Source organism: Herpailurus yagouaroundi, unplaced genomic scaffold (assembly GCF_014898765.1).
Source record: "Herpailurus yagouaroundi ecotype Mexico unplaced genomic scaffold, PumYag 100, whole genome shotgun sequence".
NCBI classification, from domain to species: Eukaryota; Metazoa; Chordata; class Mammalia; order Carnivora; family Felidae; genus Herpailurus; species Herpailurus yagouaroundi.
In genome coordinates this window covers 50,795,660-50,817,700 of record NW_024412391.1, presented here as the reverse complement: position 1 = coordinate 50,817,700, position 22,041 = coordinate 50,795,660, and the positions used below count along the sequence as shown (strand labels likewise).

At 39.5% G+C, this 22,041-nt stretch overlaps 1 protein-coding gene across 1 annotated transcript in view; it reads right to left on the bottom strand.

Moving 5' to 3' along the window:
• The window catches only part of POLR1F (RNA polymerase I subunit F), a 31,086-nt gene extending 10,816 nt beyond the window's left edge, over nt 1-20,270 (bottom strand). Inside the window, exon 1 of the mRNA XM_040472479.1 lies at nt 19,975-20,270. Coding sequence (XP_040328413.1) covers nt 19,975-20,228 — 254 coding nt within the window. The 5' untranslated portion in view covers nt 20,229-20,270. The remainder of the gene's footprint in view (nt 1-19,974) is intronic.
• Nucleotides 20,271-22,041: the final 1,771 nt, after the last annotated feature.

The following is a 22,041-nucleotide window of genomic DNA, read 5'->3' as shown; positions in this document are numbered from 1 at the left end:
GGGTATTAGCAGCTCTATCTACTGAGATGTGGCAGACCAGAAAGGAGTGGCAGGAAATTTTCAATGTAATGAACAGGAAAAATATGCAGCCAAGAATCCTTTATCCAGCAAGCCTGTCATTCAGAATAGAAGGAGAGATAAAGATTTTCCCAAACAAAAACTTAAAGAATTCATCACCAATAAACCAGCCCTATAAGAGATCCTAAGGAGGATTCTGTGAGTGAAATGTTGCAAAGACCACAAAGGACAAGAGACATTACTACAAGTATGAAACCTACAGATAACCTACACAAGGACTGTAAACCCATATCTTTCAATAATAATACTGCATGTAAATGGACTAAATGGTCCAATCAAAAGACACAGGGTATCAGAATGGATTAAAAAAACAAGACCCATCTATTTGCTGTCTACTAGAGACCCATTTTAGACCCAAGGACACCTTCAGATTAAAAGTGAGGAGATGGAGAACCATCTATCATGCTACTAGAAGTCAAAAGAAAGCTGGAGTAGCCATACTTGTATCAGACAAACTAGATTTTAAACTAAAGGCTGTAACAAGAGATGAAGAAGGGCATTATGTAATAATTATGGGGTCTATCCATCAAGAAGAGCTAACAATTATAAACGTCTATGCACCGGATTTGGAAACACCCAAATATATGAAACAATTAATCACAAACATAAGCAATCTTATTGGTAAGAATGTGGTAACTGCAGGGGACTTCAATACTCCACTTACAACAATGGACAGATCATCTAGGCAGATAATCAATAAAGAAACAATGGCCCTGAACAATACACTGGACCAGATGGACTTGACAGATATATTTAGAAATTGTCATCCTAAAGGAGCAGAATATACATTCTTCTCGAGTGCACATGGAACATTCTCCAAGACAGATCACATTTGAATCACCAAACAGCCCTCAATAAATATGAAAGAACTGAGATCATATCATGCACACTTTCAGATCACAATGCTATGAAACCTGAAATCAACCATAGGAAAAAGTTTGGAAAACCTCCAAATGCATGGAGGTTAAAGAATATCCTACTAAGGAATGAAAGGGTCAACCAGGCAATTAAAGAAGAACTTTAAAAATACGTGGAAACAAATGAAAATGAAAACACAACAATCCAAACCCTTTGGGATGCAGCAAAGGCAGTCCTAAGAGGAAAATACATTGCAATCCAGGCCTATTTCGAGAAACAAGAAATATCCCAAATACAAAATCTAACAGCACACCTAAGGAACTAGAAGCAGAACAGCAAAGACACTCCAAACTCAGCAGAAGAAGAGAAATAATAAAGATCAGAAGAGAAACAAATACAGAATCCAAAAAAAAAACCCCAAAATAAAACAAAACAAAACAGATCAATGACACTAAGAGTTTTGTTTTTTGTTTTTTGTTTTAATAAAATTGATAAACCTCTAGACAGCCTTCTCAAAAAAAAAAAAAAAAAAAAAAAGACAGAGGACCCAAATAGAAAAAATCATGAATGAAAGTGTATTTATTATAACCAATCCCTCAGAAATACAAGAAATTATCAGAGAATACTATGAAATATTACATGCCAACAAACTGGACAACCTGGAAGAAATGGACAAATTCCTACATACTCATACACTACCAAAACTAAAATGGAAAGAAATAGAAAATTGGAACAGACCCATAACTAGTAATGAAATTGAATCAGTTATCAAAAATCTCCCAGCAAAGAAGAGTCCTGGGCCAGATGGCTTCCCATGGGGAATTCTACCAGACATTTAAAGCAGAGTTAATACCTATCCATCTCAAGGAATTCCAAAAAATAGAAAAGGAAGGAAAACTTCTGGACCTATTCTATGAAGCCAGCATTACCTTGATTCCCAAGCCAGACAGAGACACCACAAAAAAGGAGAATTAGAGGCCAATATCCCTGATGAACATGGGTGCAAAAATTCTCAACAAGATACTAGCAAATAGAATTCAACAACATATAAAAAGGATTATTCACCACTATGAAGTGGGATTCATTCCTGGGCTGCAGGGCTGGTTCAATATTCACAAATCAGTGTGATACATCACATTCATAAAAGAAAGGATAAGAACCATATGATCATGTCAATGGATGCAGAAAAACCATTTTGACAAAACACAGCATCCTTTCTTAATAAAAACCTTCAAGAAAGTTGGGATAGAAGGAACATATTTAAACATCATAAAAGCCATTTATGAAAAGCCCACAGCTAATATCATCCTCAATGGTGAAAAACTAAGAGCTTTCCCCCAGAGATCAGGAACACGACAGGGATGTCCACTCTCACTGCTGTTGTTTAACATAGTGTGGTAAGTCCTAGCATCAGCAATCAGACAACAAAATGAAATAAAAGGGATCAAAACTGGCAAAGAAGTCAAACTTTTACTTTTCACAGATGACATGATACTCTACATGGAAAACCCGAAAGACTCCACCAAAACACTGCTAGAACTGATACAGGAATTCAACAAAGTCACAGGGTACAAAATCAACGTATGGAAATCAGCTGCATTTTTATACACCAATAAGAAGCAACAGAAAGAGAAATCAAGAAACTGATCCCATTTACAATTGCACCAAGAACCATAAAATACCTAGGAATAAACCTAACCAAAGATGTAAAAGATCTGTATGTTGAAAACTGTAGAAAGCTTGTGAAGGAAACTGAATAAGACACAAAGAAATGGAAAAACATTCCATGCTCACGGATTGAAAGAATAAATATTGTTAAAAGGTCAATAATACCCAAAGCAATTTACACATTCAATGCAATCCCAATAAAAATTGCACTGGTATTCTTCTCAAAGCTAGAACAAACAATCCTAAAATTTGTATGGAACCAAAAAAGACCCTGAATAGCCAAAGTAAACCTGAAGAAGATAACCAAAGCAGGAGGCATCACAATCCCAGACTTTAGCCTCTACTATGAAGCTGTAATCATCAAGACAGTATGGTATTGGCACAAAAAAAAGATACAGAGACCAATGGAATAGAATACAGAACCCAGATTGGACCCACAGAAGTATGGCCAACTAATCTTTGACAAAGAGGATCCAATGGAAAAAAGATGGTCTCTTTAGCACATAGTGCTGGGAGAACTGGACAGCAACGTGCAAAAGAATGAAACTAGACTACCTGCTTACACCATACACAAAAATAAACTCAAAATGGATCAAAGACCTAAATATGCGAAAGGAAATCATCAAAACCCTGGAGGAGAAGGCAGGCAACAACCTCTCTGACCTCAGTCACAGCAGTTTCTTACTCAAGACATCTCCAAAGGCAAGGGAATTAAAAGCAAAAATGAACTATTGGGACCTCATCAAGATAAAAAGCTTCTGCACTGCAAAGAAAACAACAAAACTAAAAGGCAGTTGACAGAATGGGAAAAGATATTTGCAAATGACATATTGGATAAAGGGCTAGTATCCAAAATCTATAAAGAACTCGCCAAACTCCACACCTGAAAAACAAATAATCCAGTGAAGAAGTGGGCAGAAGACATGAATAGACACTTTTCCAAAGAAGACATCCAGAAGGCCAACAGACACATGAAACGATGCTCAATGTCACTCATCACCAGGAAAATACAAATCAAAGCCACACTGAGATACCACCTCACACTGGTCAGAGTGGCTAAAATCAACAAATCAGGAAACTACAGATGCTGCCGAGAATGTGGAGAAATGGGAACCCTCTTGCACTGTTGGTAGGAATGCAAACTGGTGCAGCCGCTCTGGAAAACAGTGTGGAGGTTCCTCAAAAAAAATAAAAATAGCACTACCCTATGACCCAGCAATAGCACTGCTAAGAATTTACCCAAAGGATACAGGAGTGCTGATGCATCGGGGCACATGTACCCCAATGTTTATAGCAGCACTTTCAACAATAGCCAAATTATGGAAAGAACCCAAATGTCCATCAACTGATGAATGGATAAAGAAGATGTGGTTTATATACACAATGGAATACTACTTAGCAATGACAAGGAATGAAATCATGCCATTTGCAGCAACATGGATGGAACTGGAAGTATTATGCTAAGTGAAATAAGTCAGAGAAAGACAGATACCATATGTTTTCACTCAAATGTGGATCTTGAGAAACTCAACAGAAGACCATGGGGGAAGGGAAGGGGAAAAAAATAGTTACAAACAGAGAGGGAGGGAGGCAAACCATAAGAAACTCTTAATTACAGAGAATAAACTGAGGGTTGATGGGGGGTGGGGAGAGGGGAAAGTAGGTGATGGGCATTGAGGAGGGCACTTGTTGGGATGAGCACTGGGTGTTGTATGTAAGCGAATTTGACAATAAATTACATTTCAAAAAAACATAAAAAAACAATTAGACATGAAGAACTCAGTAACTAAAATTAAAAATACACTACAGGGAATAAATAACAGCTAGAGAAAATAGAATGGGTCAGTGATCTACAGGAAAGCATGATGGAAAGCCATCAAGATGGAACAAGAGTGAAATGGATAATAAAAACTGCAAATAGATTAAAGGAACTCAGGACACTATCAAGCATAATAACATTTGCATTACAAGGATCCCAGAAGGAGAAGTGAGACACAGGGAGCAAAAAGAAGAAGTAATAGCTGAAAACTTTCTGAATCTGGGGAAGGAAACAGACAACCAGATCCAGGAGGCAGAGAGAGCCCGTAACAAAAGCAAACCAAAGATGTCCATACCAAGACACGCAGTAATTAAAATGGCAAAAAGTAATGATAAAGAGAGAATTTAAAAAACAGCAAGAGAAAAGAAAAGTTATACACAAGAAACTTCATAAGGCTAACAGAGGGTTTTTCAGCAGAAACCCTTTAGACCAGAAGGGAGTGGCTTGATACATTAAAAGTGCTGTTAGGAGAAAACCTGCAACAAGGATACTCTATCCAGAAAACTATCATTCAGAATAAAAGGAGAGATAAAGACTTTCCCAACCTAAGTGAAAGAAATTCATCACCACTAAACATAATAACAAACATAAAGGAAGTAATCAATAGTTAATATAATAATACGATAATAGTAGAGATCTTTAACACCCCACCTCCATTATCCAAACAGAAAATCAACAAGAAAACAGTGGCTCTGAATGACACATTAGAACAGATATATCTTTTGGATCTATTCAGAACATTCAATCCTGTAACAGGGAATGCACATTCTTTTCAAATGCACACGGAGAGTTCTCCAAAAGAGATGTTAGCCCACAAAACAAGTCTCAACAAATTAAAAAAGACTGAAGTCATATTATGAATCTTTTCCAACCTTAATGCTATCAAAGTAGAAATCAACCACAAGAAAAAACCTAAAAAGAACACAAATGCATGGAAACTACATAAGAGGCTACTAAACTGTGAATGGGTCAGCCAAGAAATCAAAGAAATCAAAAAATACATGGAGATCAATTAAAATGAAAATACAATGGTCCAAAATGTTTTTGGATGCTGTAAAAAGTGTTCTAAGAGAGAAGTTTATAGAAATACAGGCCTACCTCAAGAAACAAGAAAAAAATCTCAAACAACCTAATCTTAAACCCAAAGGACCTAGAAAAAAAACAAACAAAACCTCAAACTGGTAGCAGGAAGGAAATAATAAAGTTTAGAGCATAAACAAACAAAAGAGAAATTAAAAAAAAAAAAAAATGGAACCGATGAAACCGAGACCTGGTTCATTAACAGGATCAACAAAATTGATAAACCTTTAGCCACACTCATCAAGAGAGAGACAAAAAGAGAACTCAAAATCAGAATTGAAAGGGAAATACCAACATCACAGAAATACAAAAGATTTTAAGAGATTACTTACAACTGTATGCCAACAAATTAGATAACCTAGAATAGGTAACCTCCTAGAAACATATAACTGCCCAAAACTCAAGAAGTAGAAAATTTGAACAGATTGATTACCAGCAATGAAATTGAATGAATAATCTAAAAAACTCCCAAGAAACGAAAGTCCAGGACCAAATGGCTTCTCAGGTGAATTCTATCAAACATTTAAAGAAGACAAAAATGCAAAATCCCTCAACAAAATATTAGCAAAGTGAATACATCAATACTTTTAAAAAATTTATTCACCATAATCAAAAGATTCAGTATTTACAAGTCAGTGTGATAACCCCATCAAAAAGAGGAAGGATAAAAATGCTATCATTTCAAATAATGCAGAAAAGGCATTTAACAAAGTGCTACATCCATGCATGAGGAAAAACCCGAACAAAGTAGGTTAGAGGGAAAATACCTTAACATAACAAAGGCCATATAAGAAAAAACCACAGCTAACATCATACCTAATGGTGAAAAACCAAGAACTTTCCCAGTAAGATCAGGAACAAGACAAAGATGTCTGCTATCACTACTTTGTTCTGGAAGTGCTAGCCATAGCAATCAGACAATGAAAAGAAATAAAAGGCAACCAAATTGGTAAGGAAGAGGCAAAAATTTCACCATTTGTACATGATACTATATACAGAAAACCTGAAACACTCCACCAAAAACCTACTAGAACTGATAAATGAATTCAGTAAGGTCACAGTATACAAAATCAATATATAGAATCTGTTTTGTTTCCATACACTAATAATGAAGTAACATAAAGACATTAAGAAAACAATCCCACTTATGATTGCACCATAAATAATGAATAAACTAGGAATAAACTTAACCAAGGAGATGAAATACCTGTACTCTGAAGACTATAAAACATTGATGAAAGGGGAGCCTGGGTGGTTCAATCGGTTAAGTGTCCAACTTTGACTCAGGTCATAATCTCACAGTTTGTGAGTTTGAGCCCTGCATTGGGCTCTGTGCTGACAGCTAAGAGCCTGGAGCTTGCTTCGGATTCTGTCTCCCTCTCTCTCTGCTCCACTCCTGCTTGCACTTTGTTTCTATCAAAAATAAACATTAAAAAAAATTTTTTTTTAATAAAAACATTGATGAAAGAAATTGAAGCCAACACAAGTGGAAAGACATTCCACGCTCACAGACTGAAAGAATCAATATTGTTAAAATGTTCATAGTATCCAAAGCAATCTATAAATTTAATGCAATCCCTATCAAAATCCCAACAGAATTTTTTTTTTTCAACGTTTATTTATTTTTGGGAGAGAGACAGAGCATGAATGGGGGAGGGGCAGAGAGAGAGGGAGACACAGAATCAGAAACAGGCTCCAGGCTCTGAGCCATCAGCCCAGAGCTTGACGCGGGGCTCGAACTCACGGACCGCGAGATCGTGACCTGGCTGAAGTCGGACGCTTAACCGACTGCGCCACCCAGGCGCCTCCCAACAGAATTTTTTTACAGAACTATAACAATTCTAAAATTTCTATGGAATCACAAATGACCCCAAACAGCCAAAGCAATCTTGAAAAAGAAAAACACAACTGGAGGTACCACAATCCTAGATTTCAAGTTATACTACAAAACTACAGTAATCAAAACAGTATGGTAGTGGCACAAAAAAACACACACCCATATTTTCAAAGGAACAGAATAGATACCCTAGAAACAAACCCATGATAATATGGTCAATTAATCTTAAATAAAGGAGGCAAAAATATACAATGGGGAAAAAACCAGTCTCTTCAACAAATGGTGTTGGGAAAACCAGAAAACTACATGTGAAACAATGAAATTAGTCCACTTTCTTAAACCATACACACAAACTCAAAATGGATTAAGGACCAAAATGTGAGACTTGAAACCATAAAAATCCTAGAGAAGTGCACAGGGAGTCATTTTTCCGGCATCAACCCTAGCAACATTTTTCTCGACATGTCTCCCAAGGCAAGGCAAACAAAAGCAAAAATAAACTACTGAGACTACATCAAACTCAAAAGCTTCTGCATTCTATATTGTTTATTTCTGCTCTGATCTTTATTATTTCTCTTCTTCTGCTGGGTTTACGCTGTCTTTGCTGTTCTGCTTCTATTTCCTTAGGTGTGCTGTTAGATTTTGTATTTGGGATTTTTCTTGTTTCTTGAGATAGGCCTGGATTGCAATGTATTTTCCTCTCAGGACTGCCTTCGCTGCATCCGAAAACGTTTGGATTGTTGTATTTTCATTTTCATTTGTTTCCATATATTTTTTAATTTCTTCTCTAATTGCCTGGTTGACCCACTCATTCTTTAGTAGGGTGTTCTTTAACCTCCATGCTTTTGGAGGTTTTCCAGACTTTTTCCTGTGGTTGACTTCAAGCTTCATAGCATTGTGGTCTTAAAGTATGCATGGTATGATCTCAATTCTTGTATAATTATGAAGGGCTGTTTTGTGACCCAGTATGCAATCTATCTTGGAGAATGTTCCATGTGCACTCGAGAGGAGAGTATAGTCTGTTGCTTTGGGATGCAGAGTTCTAAATATATCTGTCAAGTCCATCTGATCCAATGTATCATTCAGGGCCCTTGTTTCTTTATTGACCTTGTGTCTAGATGATCTATCCATTGTTGTAAGTGGGGTGTTAAAGTCCCCTGCAATGACCACATTCTTATAAATAAGGTTGCTTATGTTTGTAATTGTTTTATATATTTGGAGGCTCCCATATTCGGCATATAGACATTTATAATTGTTAGCTCTTCCTGATGAATAGACCCTGTAATTATTATATAATGTCCTTCTTCATCTCTTGTTACAGCCTTTAATTTAAAGTCTAGTTTGTCTGATATAGGTATGGCTACCCCAGCTCTCTTTTTACTTCCAGTGACATGATAAATAGTTCTCCATCCCCTCACTCTCAATCTGAAGATGTCCTCAGGTCTAAAATGAGTCTCCTGTAGACAGCAAATAGATGGGTCTTGTTTTTTTATCCATTCTGATACCCTATGTCTTTTGGTTGGTGCATTTAGTCCATTTACATTCAGTGTTATTATAGAAAGATATGAGTTTAGAGTCATTGTGATGTCTGTAGGTTTCGTGCTTGTAGTGATGTCTCTGGTACATTGTCTCACAGGATCCCCCTTAGGATCTCTTGTAGGGCTGGTTTAGTGGTGAGGAATTCCTTTAGTTTTTGTTTGTTTGGGAAGACCTTTATCTCTCCTTCTATTCTACATGACATTTGCTGGACAAAGGATTCTCGGCTGCATATTTTTTCTGTTCATCACATTGAAGATTTCCTGCCATTCCTTTCTGGCCTGCCAAGAAGTTTCAGTAGAGAGATCCGTCAGGAGTCTTATTGGTCTCCCCTTATATGTTAGAGCATGTTTATCCCTAGCTGCTTTCAGAATTTTCTCTTTATCCTTGCATTTTGCCAGTTTCATTATGATATGTCATGCAGAAGATCGATTCAAGTTACGTCTGAAGGGAGTTCTCTGTGCCTCTTGGATTTCAGTGCCTTTTTCCTCCCCCAGATCAGGGAAGTTCTCAGCTATTATTTCTTCAAGTACACCTTCAGCACCTTTCCCTCTGTCTTCCTCCTCTGGAATACCAATTATGCATAGATTATTTCTCTTTAGTGCATCGCTTAGTTCTCTAATTTTCCCCTCATACTACTGGATTTTTTTTATCTCTCTTTTTCTCAGCTTCCTCTTTCCATAATTTTATCTTCTAGTTCACCTATTCTCTCCTCTGCCTCTTATTTCCGAGCCGTGTTTGTCTCCATTTTATTTTGCAGCTCACTTATAGCATTTTTTAGCTCCTCCTGTCTGTTCCTTAGTCCCTTGATCTCTGTAGCAATAGATTCTCTGCTGTCCTCTCTAAAAAAACTGTAGAGCAGATCAATGAAACCAGAGTTGGTTTTTTGAAAAAATAAACAAAATTGATAAACCTCTAGCCAGGCTTCTCAAAAAGAAAAGAAAGATGACCCAAAAGATAAAATCATGAATGAAAATGGAATTATTACCACCAACCCCTCAGAGATACAAGCAATTATCAGGGAATACTATGAAAAATTATATGCCAACAAATTGGACAACCTGGAAGAAATGGACAAATTCCTAAACACCCACACGCTTCCAAAACTCAACCAGGAGGAAATAGAAAGCTTGAACAGACCCATAACCAGCGAAGAAATTGAATCAGTCATAAAAAATCTCCCAACAAATAAGACTCCAGGACCACATGGCTTCCCAGGGGAGTTCCACCAGACATTTAAAGCAGAGATAATACCTATCCTTCTCAAGCTATTCCAAGAAATAGAAAGGGAAGGAAAACTTCCAGACTCATCCTATGAAGCCAGTATTACTTTGATTCCTAAACCAGACAGAGACCCAGTAAAAAAAGGGAACTACAGACCAATATCCCTGATGAATATGGATGCAAAAATTATCAATAAGATACTAGCGAATCGAATTCAACAGCATATGAAAAGAATTATTCACCATGATCAAGTGGGATTCATTCCTGGGATGCAGGGCTCGTTCAACATTCGCAAATCAATCAACATGATACATCACATTAATAAAAGAAAAGATAAGAACCATATGATCCTGTCAATCGATGCAGAAAAAGCATTTGACAAAATTCAGCATCCTTTCTTAACAAAAACCCTCAAGAAAGTCGGGATAGAAGGAACATCATAAAACATCATAAAAGCCATTTATGAAAAGCCCACAGCTAACATCATCCTCAATGGGGAAAAACTGAGAGCTTTTTCCCTGAGATCAGGAACACGACAGGGATGCCCACTCTCACCGCTGTTGTTTAACATAGTGTTGGAAGTTCTAGCATCAGCAGTCAGACAACAAAAGGAAATCAAAGGCATCAAAATTGGCAAAGATGAAGTCAAGCTTTCCCTTTTTGCAGATGACATGGTATTATACATGGAAAACCCGACAGACTCCACCAAAAGTCTGCTAGAACTGATACATGAATTCAGCAAAGTTGCAGGATACAAAATCAATGTACAGAAATCAGTTGCATTCTTATACACTAATAATGAAGCAACAGAAAGACAAAGAAACTGATCCCATTCACAATTGCACCAAGAAGCATAAAATACCTAGGAATAAATCTAACCAAAGATGTAAAAGATCTGTATGCTGAAAACTATAGAAAGCTTATGAAGGAAATTGAAGAAGTTATAAAGAAATGGAAAAACATTCCGTGCTCATGGATTGGAAGAATAAATATTGTCAAAATGTCAATACTACCCAAAGCTATCTACACATTCAATGCAATCTCAATCAAAATTGCACCAGCATTCTTCTCGAAGCTAGAACAAGCAATTCTAAAATTCATATGGAACCACAAAAGGCCCCGAATAGCCAAAGTAATTTTGAAGAAGAAGACTAAAGCAGGAGGCATCACAATCCCAGACTTTAGCCTCTACTACAAAGCTGTAATCATCAAGACAGCATGATATTGGCACAAAAACAGACACATAGACCAATGGAATAGAATAGAAACCCCAGAACTAGACCCACAAATGTATGACCAACTAATCTTTGACAAAGCAGGAAAGAATATCCAATGGAAAAAAGACAGTCTCTTTAACAAATGGTGCTGGGAGAACTGGACAGCAACATGCAGAAGAATGAAACTAGACCACTTTCTTACACCATTCACAAAAATAAACTCAAAATGGATAAAGGACCTGAATGTGAGACAGGAAACCATCAAAACCCTAGAGGAGAAAGCAGGAAAAGACCTCTCTGTCCTCAGCCGTAGCAATTTCTTACTTGACACATCCCCAAAGGCAAGGGAATTAAAAGCAAAAATGAACTATTGGGACCTCATGAAGATAAAAAGCTTCTGCACAGCAAAGGAAACAATCAACCAAACTAAAAGGCAACCAATGGAATGGGAAAATATTTGCACATGACATATCAGACAAAGGGCTAGTATCCAAAATCTATAAAGAGCTCACACCCGAAAAGCAAATAATCCAGTAAAGAAATGGGCAGAAAACATGAATAGACACTTCTCTAAAGAAGACATCCGGATGGCCAACAGGCACATGAAAAGATGCTCAACGTCGCTCCTCATCAGGGAAATACAAATCAAAACCACACTCAGATATCACCTCACGCCAGTCAGAGTGGCCAAAATGAACAAATCAGGAGACTACAGATGCTGGAGAGGATGTGGAGAAACAGGAACCCTCTTGCACTGTTGGTGGGAATGCAAACTGGTGCAGCCACTCTGGAAAACAGTGTGGAGGTCCCTCAAAAATTTAAAAATAGACCTACCCTATGACCCAGAAGTAGCACTGCTAGGAATTTACCCAAGGGATACAGGAGTACTGATGCATAGGGGCACTTGTACCCCAATGTTTATAGCAGCACTCTCAACAACAGCCAAATTATGGAAAGAGCCTAATGTCCATCAACTGATGAATGGATAAAGAAACTGGGGTTTATATACACAATGGAGTACTACGTGGCAATGAGAAAGAATGAAATATGGCCCTTTTTAGCAACGTGGATGGAACTGGAAAGTGTGATCCTAAGTAAAATAAGCCATACAGAGAAAGACAGATACCATGTGTTCACTCTTATGTGGATCCTGAGAAACTAACAGGAACCCATGGGGGAGGGGAAGGAAAAAAAAAAAAAGAGGTTAGAGGCGGAGAGAGCCAAAGCATAATAGACTCTTAAAAACTGAGAATTGGGGCGCCTGGGTGGCGCAGTCGGTTAAGCGTCCGACTTCAGCCAGGTCACGATCTCGTGGTCTGTGAGTTCGAGCCCCGCGTCAGGCTCTGGGCTGATGGCTCAGAGCCTGGAGCCTGCTTTCGATTCTGTGTCTCCCTCTCTCTCTGCCCCTCCCCCGTTCATGCTCTGTCTCTCTCTGTCCCAAAAATAAATAAACGTTGAAAAAAAAAAAAACACTGAGAATAAACTGAGGGCTGATGGGGGGTGGGAGGGAGGGGAGGGTGGGTGATGTGTATTGAAGAGGGCATCTTTTGGGATGAACACTGGGTGTTGTATGGAAACCAATTTGACAATAAATTTCATATATTTAAAAAAAAAGCTTCTCCAGAGCAAGGGAAACAATCAACAAAACTAAAGACAATCTATGGAATGGGAAAAGTTATTTGCTAATGGCATACCAGATGAAGGGTTCATATCCAAAATACATAAAGAATTTATATAACTTTACATAAAAGACAAATAATCCAATTAAAAAATGGGAAGAAGGTATGAAGAGACATTTTTCCAAAGAAGATACAGAGATGGCCAACAGACACATAAAAATATGCTCAACATCACTCATCATCAAGGAAATGCACATCAAACCAACAGTAGCATATCACTTCACACTTGTCATCCCAATGGCCATAATAAAAAATATAGGAAACAAGTGTTGGGAAGGATGTGGAAGAAAAGGAACCCTCACACACCTTTCTTTGTTGGAAATCATTCTGGTGCAGCCACTGTGGAAAACAGTATGGAAGTTGCTTAAAAATTTAAAAACAGAATTACCACATGATTTAGTATTTCTACCAATGGGTGTTTACCCAAAGAATACAAAAACAGTAATGTGAAAAGATACATGCACCCATGTGTTTACTGCATCATGACTGATGACAGCCAAATTACGCAAGTAGTCTGAGTGTTCACCAATAGGTGAACTGTTAAAGAAGTGGTATATGTACTCAATGGAGTATTATTCAGCCATGAAAAAGAATGAAATCTTGCCACTTGCAACAACATGGATAGATCTAGAGAGGATAATGGTAAGTGAAATAAGTTAGAGAGAGACAAATACCATATGATTTCACTCATATGCAGAATTTGAGAAACAAATGAACAAAGAAGAAAAGAGACAGACCAAAAAACAGACTCAACTACTGAGAACTGACGGTTACCACAGGGGAGGTAGGTGAAAGGGATGGGTGAAATAGATAAAGGGAATTAAGAGTGAACTTATCAGGATGAGTATTTAGTAATATGTAGACCTCTCAAATCACTATGGTAAACGTGAAACTAATATTGCTTACTATTTAGTTTTCACTAGAAAGTAGTTTCTAAGCATTAAGAATTCTAACAAATGTCATTAAGACTACTGGAAATAAGGAAGCACCCTGTGCGCAAGGAAAATAAGATATGTGTTTTTGTTAAGAAAATTCTGAGAAATGGGAATACATTTTTGTTGAGGGAAAATAAAGGAATTTGACCTAAAATGAGACTGGTTTAGAAAGGGAAAACTGCAGAAAATATGAATGTTTAAAAAAAAAAAAAAAAGTTGTAGAAAGTCTGTGAAAAAGGAATCTTTGCTAAAGAATGTGTGGTCAGGACAAAGACTGGAATTAATGAGTTTTAAAAATATACTGGTTCATGATTGGAGTTTGGTTTTTCTCTCTGTTGAAATGAGGATTATTCTGGAATATTGGTCTGTTTTTGACAGAAAAAATTACAAGGTTTTTCCTTTATCTGCCCTGAAAATACAAAGTTTGCTATCAGGTCTTTACTTAATAAATTTAAATCTCATCAATACTAAAAGAGCTAAGTTTTGCTAACAACTACGTAACCTTCTGTATATGCCTTTAGAATCTCTTATTGCCACCTAGGTTAAATAAGTTTTAAGTTTTTAATGATTTGTGTTTCTTCTTAAGAGTGTGCTTTAAAAAAAATATTTTTAATCATTTATTCATTTTTGAGAGAGACAGAGAGAGAGAGAGAGAGAGAGAGAGTGCGCGCGCGAGCATGAGAGGAGGAGGGGCAGAGAGAGAGGGAGACACAGAATCCAAAGCAGGCTCCAGGCTCTGAGCTGTGAACAGAGCCCAACACAGGGCTAGACCTCATGAACCGTGAGACCGTGACCTGAGCCAAAGTTGGACGCTTAACCAACTGAGCCACCCGGCACCGCTGTTTATTTATTTTTGAGAGAGAGAGAGAGAGAGACAGAGCATGGGCAAGGGAGGGGTAGAGACAGAGGGAGACACGGAATCCAAAGCACGGTCCATGCTCTTAGCTGTCAGCACAGAGCCTGACGCAGGGCTTGAACTCAGGAACCTGACGGAGATCATAACCTGAGTCAAAGTCAGACACTTGACCAACTGAGCCACCCAGGCGCACCATTCAGCATGTGCTTTAAAACTTTGATATTTTTAACAAATTTCCCAAAATTCAAATTCTAAATTAAGTCTTTTTAACTAATCAGGCTTCTTTATTATGGTATGTTAAACTACATGGGAAGCATTGTCAGAAACCTTTTAAGGTTCTGCTGCATAAGTGAATGCCATGAAATCCCAAAATCCCAATAATCATTACTTGTAATTCTAAGTATTGAAGTATTGTCTATCCCAGAAGTAATCAAATTTCCTTATCAACTATAATGTTCATTACACTATAATGAACTCTCATCACATCTTTAACCATGTTCATTTTTGAGTCCTTTGTTATTTACAGTTACTGTTCTGATTTGTACTCCTACAAATGTGTTTCATCTTCAAGGACATTCATAGAGAGGACTCTCGACAAACACAGGTTTGTGATACCCTTAAGATAATAAAACTAAGCCAAATAAGAATTTCTGGGAACGGGAAAACCATACTCAAACTGAACAAGAATACCATGACTAAAGGAATCAAGGAAGATTATTACAGTTTTTATGACTCGTTTGAAACATCACTGATTATCTAATGTTTGCTCTTCGGGATTTTAAAAAACATTTTATCTTTTCCCCCTTACCTTATCCCTCCTGAATTCACAAACTCTTGGTGAGTATTCTTACCCTCATGGCACTTAAGTTATTTGCATAAATTCAGTAAGAATTTCTTGTAACAGGTCACCATTAGAGAAACTGATTCTATTACCATGGCTTTGACTAGAATGTCACATTTGAGAAAGACATGCAGACTCAGATATGACCAGAAAGCTAAGGAACTAGGGTTGACATTATGGTGCCAAGAAAGCCCCCTAGAATAACTGGCCTGGCTGGTACCATGCTTACAAGGTTCCTGGAGCCTTACGAGGTTAAGTAAGGAAGGTCACTTCCTGGCAGGCTCAGGAACCTCAGGATATTTGGGGGACCCCGAAAAGCGAGGGAGTATTTCATTTCTTTAGTTATTACAAGCGAGTCTGATGGCAAGTATTTGGTTTGGCTCTTTGCCTTGAAAGGCTTTCAAAAGCTCGATCTGAAATTCCTTATGAAAAAAAAAGTTCCAGCAAAGCAGATCTGAGAGAACATGTAAGGCCAGTTACTATTCTTGCTGTACTTACAAAAATATTTGGGCCAAATTTGTGAAAAATAGACTTGTTTTACAAACATATTAGTCTTATTTTGGCTATTGTTGATGGAAACGAGGGTGATTTTGGAGAGAAAAAACTATGTTTCAGTAACATACCTCTATGGGTGTAAGATTCTAGTTGTAATTGTCCTTGCATGTTTCTTGTTTACCATACTAGCTGGATCCTGACTTCTAATGATTTCCTTGATTATTTGGATAATTTTCTGCCTGACTACTTACACACTATAGGCCTGACTGAAAGCCATGAGACAACTGTTTAAGTGAACTGACCTGATTTACTTCATTATGAAATGTGTAATAAGAAGCGAAGACTACACATTAAAGTTCCAAAAAAAATGGCTCTATGAAGGATAAAGGGCTCAATGTAATACCAGGGGCTACCTATAACTGGATGAAAGACAGTTTCACCCCTTGAATCCTGATCTATGCCCCTTTTCAGCAGGAAGTAGCTGGAGTCGTCCCTGTCACTCAAGAGTGAGGAATGATGAAAAGTCAGGTTGCTATGGAGACCAAACAGCTACTGTGTTGTTGCTAAATGAAGATTTGCCATGTCTACTCACTTTGAAACATCTGTCCTACTGCCCCAGCCTGGCACTGCTGATGTCCCTCTGTCCCTGTTGCCTCAGGAAGCATCTCCCTCTTGTGAGCCATAACTTAAGGTCAAATTCACAATCACTTCGAGGCTGGGTCTTTGGAGAGGATCTCTTCTGCTGATACCTTCACTTGATGACTCACCTCTTTACCAAGTCACTGGGGAACCACTAAATGTTTTCTTTTATAGGTATATTAACCTCATGTGGCCATTTATATTACTGCTGTGACATAGGTATGCAAGCCAACTAACTCTCAACATCTTGCTCTTGGGCCATCATGGAAGAATGTCACGTAAAGACTGCACGGGCCAGGGGCGCCTGGGTGGCGCAGTCGGTTAAGCGTCCGACTTCAGCCAGGTCACGATCTCGCGGTCCGTGAGTTCGAGCCCTGCGTCGGGCTCTGGGCTGATGGCTCAGAGCCTGGAGCCTGTTTCCGATTCTGTGTCTGCCTCTCTCTCTGCCCCTCCCCCGTTCATGCTCTGTCTCTCTCTGTCCCAAAAATAAATAAACGTTGAAAAAAAAAAATTAAAAAAAAAAAAAAAAAAGACTGCACAGGCCATAAACATGTTGCGGGTAAAGCATACCAATGCTGACAATACTGACTCCATGTTGGACCCTCCATCCTGTTCACGTCCAGGCCATCACCTCCCTCAGGGCTACATATCCCGGGCCCCCTGGAGGTTTAGGTATGCCCTGACCAGAATTAGGGAAGATCTTCCCTAAAGTTGTTTAGATAACTAGTAGAAGTAATGTACTTTCCTCCCCCATCATTTGGAGTACATGTGGTGCCACAGGGTCTGTTAAGTGTTAAACCCTGTGACCTCACCACAGTGCCCTCTGCACATCCCTTCACACTCTATAAAATCTGTGGACTGAGGTCTAGACTTTGTGAAGAACAGCTGTGCAGCTACTTGGATCATCACCTGCCCAATCCCCCGGGTCAGTAAGTTACCCTGAATAAAACTCTGTGTAAACTGTATGGAGTCACCTGCTTCGTTTTCTAATCTCAAAGTGCCTTCTTAGTTTAGGGGATACTTTATTGTGCATCCTCCACCTTCCAACACTCTCTTTTCCTTGTTTTTTACAAAAAGAGAAGCAAGTCCTCCTGATTCTATAGGATGGCCCCGAAATCTGTAAATCTAACTATACATAAGTGGTTGACTGACATTACAATTGTTGGTATGTTCCATGTTCTGTCCCTACTTAGAAATACACAGTTAATGTGTGCTGCTTTATCAGCACTGAGTAAGCCAGAGTCTTAACCACAGCCCACAAGTAATGGTGGGGGTGGGGGTGGGGGAGGAGGGTGTAGAGTGCGCAGTCTTGATCTGCTCAGAGTGCAACCTGCTCCACATAGTCACACTGTATCGTTTGGTTACAAAAATTATCGTTCAACTGGTTCCTTGTATCTCTGGTATAAGGGCTCTGACGGGAGACACTTCAGGTGGCTTCCCCCTAGCCTGTCAAGTGGAGGCACTGATTGGTTACAATAAGTGGTAAAATACATCAAACAGTTGCCGCTTCCCAGATTTTATGACCATATTTATATCCTTAAGTCTCTCAAACCCATACTCTCTTATCATTTTTCTCTTGGACAACTGTAACAGTCTCTTAGTTGGTCTCCATGTCTACAGTCTCACCTTCCTTAAGCCATCAGCTAATGCTACCAAGTGTGGTTTCTTGAACTGTGTGTCTGATTATGTCCCGGAGATCACAGATTCATACTACTCTCTCCAGACTGCACCAAGTTTCGGAGTTGGAGGGCACACTGAAAGGATGAAGTGCTAAGTCTGCTTAAGCAAACAGAAAAAGGTTAAAAAACAAAAACCTAGTAGACAGGAGGGAAAAAGCAAAATGGTCGTCCTGAGTTGTCCCCCAAGCTGTCTTTGCCCTCCTCTCTCCAACTGCACACAATGTCCTTCCCCTAAAATAAACCTTACTCCAATTATATAGTACTTACAATTCTCTGACCGAACCAGTCTATTTTATATCCACTATCCATTTGTTTATGCCACACCTTTTCCCTTGAATACTACCATCACAAAGAACCTTTCTCCTATTAAGTTGTTCTCAAAAAAGGTCCTAATATCAAATTCACTACTCTTTCAGTATAACTTACTTTGTTTCTGGCAAATTTTAACACTTCATTGGATTTACCTGGCTTACATTTGTATCTTTACTAGAGATTACAGTTTCTTCAAACAGGGATCTTGGTTTTTTTGTTTTTGTTTTTTTAATCCCAAATCCCTTATGTACAAAATAGGCACAAAAGTGGGTGTAGGTGTTTGGAGTAAGCTGTACATTCTAGACCTGCTTGATTCCTTAACCTGTCCAGGATCCCTTGAGAAAGTGAACACTTTGGGTACTTTGCCCAAGAAAACTGAAAGGAAATTTCCCAGAGGGGAGGAGGGAGGGTCATGAAATTCCTTAAGAGCAACAAGGAATCCCTAGGGATTCCACTCACCCTAGTTTTAGAACCCTTACTTTCGAGACAAAGTAGTCTTTAGTAGTTTTAACGTACATATGCCCCCTCCCTCTGACCCTCCACTCTCGCAACTCCAAGAGTCTCCAAGTTTCTATTTAATATATTAACTTAACTGCACCACAAAGTTTTTTTTTCACTCCAATTAAGACTTAATAAACTGCTCTCAAAAACAAAACAGAAATATTGCTTCTCTCATCCGTGATCAGGTCCACGAGAAGAGAACCCAAGGAAAACACCAGGGCCAAAATAAAAACCAGAAACTTCGTCACGGTTTACAAACAAAAGCCTGTACTAATATGTATAATTTTCTACAGAATGAGAGACCGTATGTTGAAGTAATGCATTCGAAACTCCCACTGCCAAATGGGAAAACACAGAACTGGCTTACCGGGTCTCCAGACCCTGATCTATTCTTACCCATACACGCCAGTTCTAAAACAAGCTTCCCCACCGGCTCCGCCCGCACAATTCACGTCACCTTCACGCTTCCCTTCTTGTCCATGAAACGGTAAGAACAGATCCCGACTAGGGACACACTGGAAATTTCGGCTAGTTGGAAACTCCATAACGTCTCGAGTATAAGCTCGAGTGGCCGGCGCGTTCTCTCCCATTCACCCCTTTTCTGCGACGCCATCAGCACGTCCACCAGCAACCCCCCCCTCCCCGAGCCTAAAAGAAAGGGGGGCAAGCTACATTATGGCGTTATCCGCTCCGCGGAGGAAAAGACGGAGAGACTGATACCTCTCGGAGTAGCGCAGGAGTTCCGCATCGAGCTGTTCTCGGATACCGGTGCGTTTCCTGTTAAGGTAGCGCGGCGAAAGCGCGATGTGTCTTCGGTGCGGCCCCGCCACCAGGCAGGAGTAGCGGCTATTCACCAGCGCACACGCGGCAGCGTAGGTTGGCAGCTCTAGGCAGGGCAGGACGCCGGCCGGTCCCGCCACTGGTCCCTCAGAGGCCGCCTTCGGCGGCGGAGCCTCTGAACAACCCGCAGCCATGCGGCCTGACAGGTTTCCCGCGGCGCGCGCCGCTGACGCAGGCAAAACCGCCTATCTCCGGACGCTGGGTTTCTCCGTCATCCGCCAGCTGGCACGCCCCTAGGAAATTTCTCTCCTTCAGATGCATTACGCACTTCTGACCAGCAGAGGGCAACCGCTCTTTCGACTGGGTAGCTAGGAGCCTGAGCGAATTGGAACGTGCTCCAAGGCAGGGCTGGCAAACCTACGTTTTCGCGAACGTCCTCGGTAGAGTTAGTATGTAGGTGTAACAGGGATTCACGCTTTGATAATTTCCCGTAATAACGTGGTTTGGTAAATTTTACAAGCGTGGTCAGTACAGTAATAAATTTTAATATATTTAGGGAGTGTATTTTCTGCAGGAAATTCAATCCTAAAAAGCAGCCCAGATGCCTCAAATACAATACATCTGAAAATAAAACCATCATCTCTCTCATCCCGCTTCTCTCTTCATTCTGTAATAACGAACTCAGGAAATCTTACCACCATTTCCCAAATGGCTCAGTCCAGCTGTCAACCTTGGAGCCTCTCTTGTACCCTCAAATATCAAATCAGCCCCAAGGCTTGTGGGGTCCAAAGTGGAAACATCAGTCTATTGGGATACTTCTCTCCGCTCTCGCTTCCAAAACTACAGAAGTGCCTGTGGATGGTCAAGAGGACACTCAGAGCACCTTCTCCGAAACGAAAATGTAACCATGACTTGTCCCCATGCATGCCCCATTTTTCTAAGGATAATACAGATTCCTTAATATGGCTCTTAAGTTACTTACAAGACCATATTAGGATCTGCTGTCAGCCCAGGAGTTAGATTTATCACACTTCCCATTTTACATTATCTGCTAGTCACCACCCATATTCATTCACTTTTAGCTTGCTCCCTCTCTTTTTCTCGGTTTCTGCTACCTGGTGGGAATACAGTAGTTTCTCTCATATGGGAAAACTCTAGCTTAGATTCTACATTCTGTTCCTCTGCAGTTTACTACCACCCTACCTCTCCCTGCCCCCCACATAAGGATTAGTTAGGTCCCCCATCTTTGTAAATTACTACCTTCAAGCACTTGTTTTTATGTTAATTTTATGTCAGTTGCCTGTTGGCCTTCCTTCAAAGACTCCAAGCTCACTAAGGCACGAACCATGATAACTGTCTTCTTCACCACTGCAACTCCCCTATGACTCAAAATAGCCAAAGCGTAGGAAATAAATATGGGGTAGTTTTATAACCCTTTGCATGCTCGTAAGACATTTGCTTGTTTGATTTTGAAAATTGTTTTCTAGGGGCGCCTGGGTGGCTCAGTCCATTGAGCATCCGACTTCGCTCAGGCCATGATCTCGCGGCTCATGGGTTCGAGCCCCGCATTGGCTCTGTGCTGACAGCTCAGAGCTGGAGCCTTCTTCTGATTCTGAGTCTCCCTCTCTCTCTGCCCCAACCCACTCGCATTCTGTCTCTGTCTCTCTCAAAAATAAATAAATATTTTAAAAAATTAAAAAAAAAACTGTTTTCTACTTTTTAGTTTTTTTTTTTTAAGTCCTATCTTGATTGTTGGTTGCTATCCACAATCTGCATGATTTGAAAGAGGGAGAAGGTGATCTAGCCTACGCAAAAATGTTCACCATTATGGAGTTACTTTAGCAAATCCACCTGTTTCACCTACCATGCAGGGAGGAAGGAAACAAGTACAATGAGATTCCCCCCACCTATTTCCCATCTCACACAAATCCACAAACTTCGTTTGATCAAGGGCCTATAGATAGACTGTACCTTTGTCTTTGGTCTAAAATTTGATCAAAGTGACAT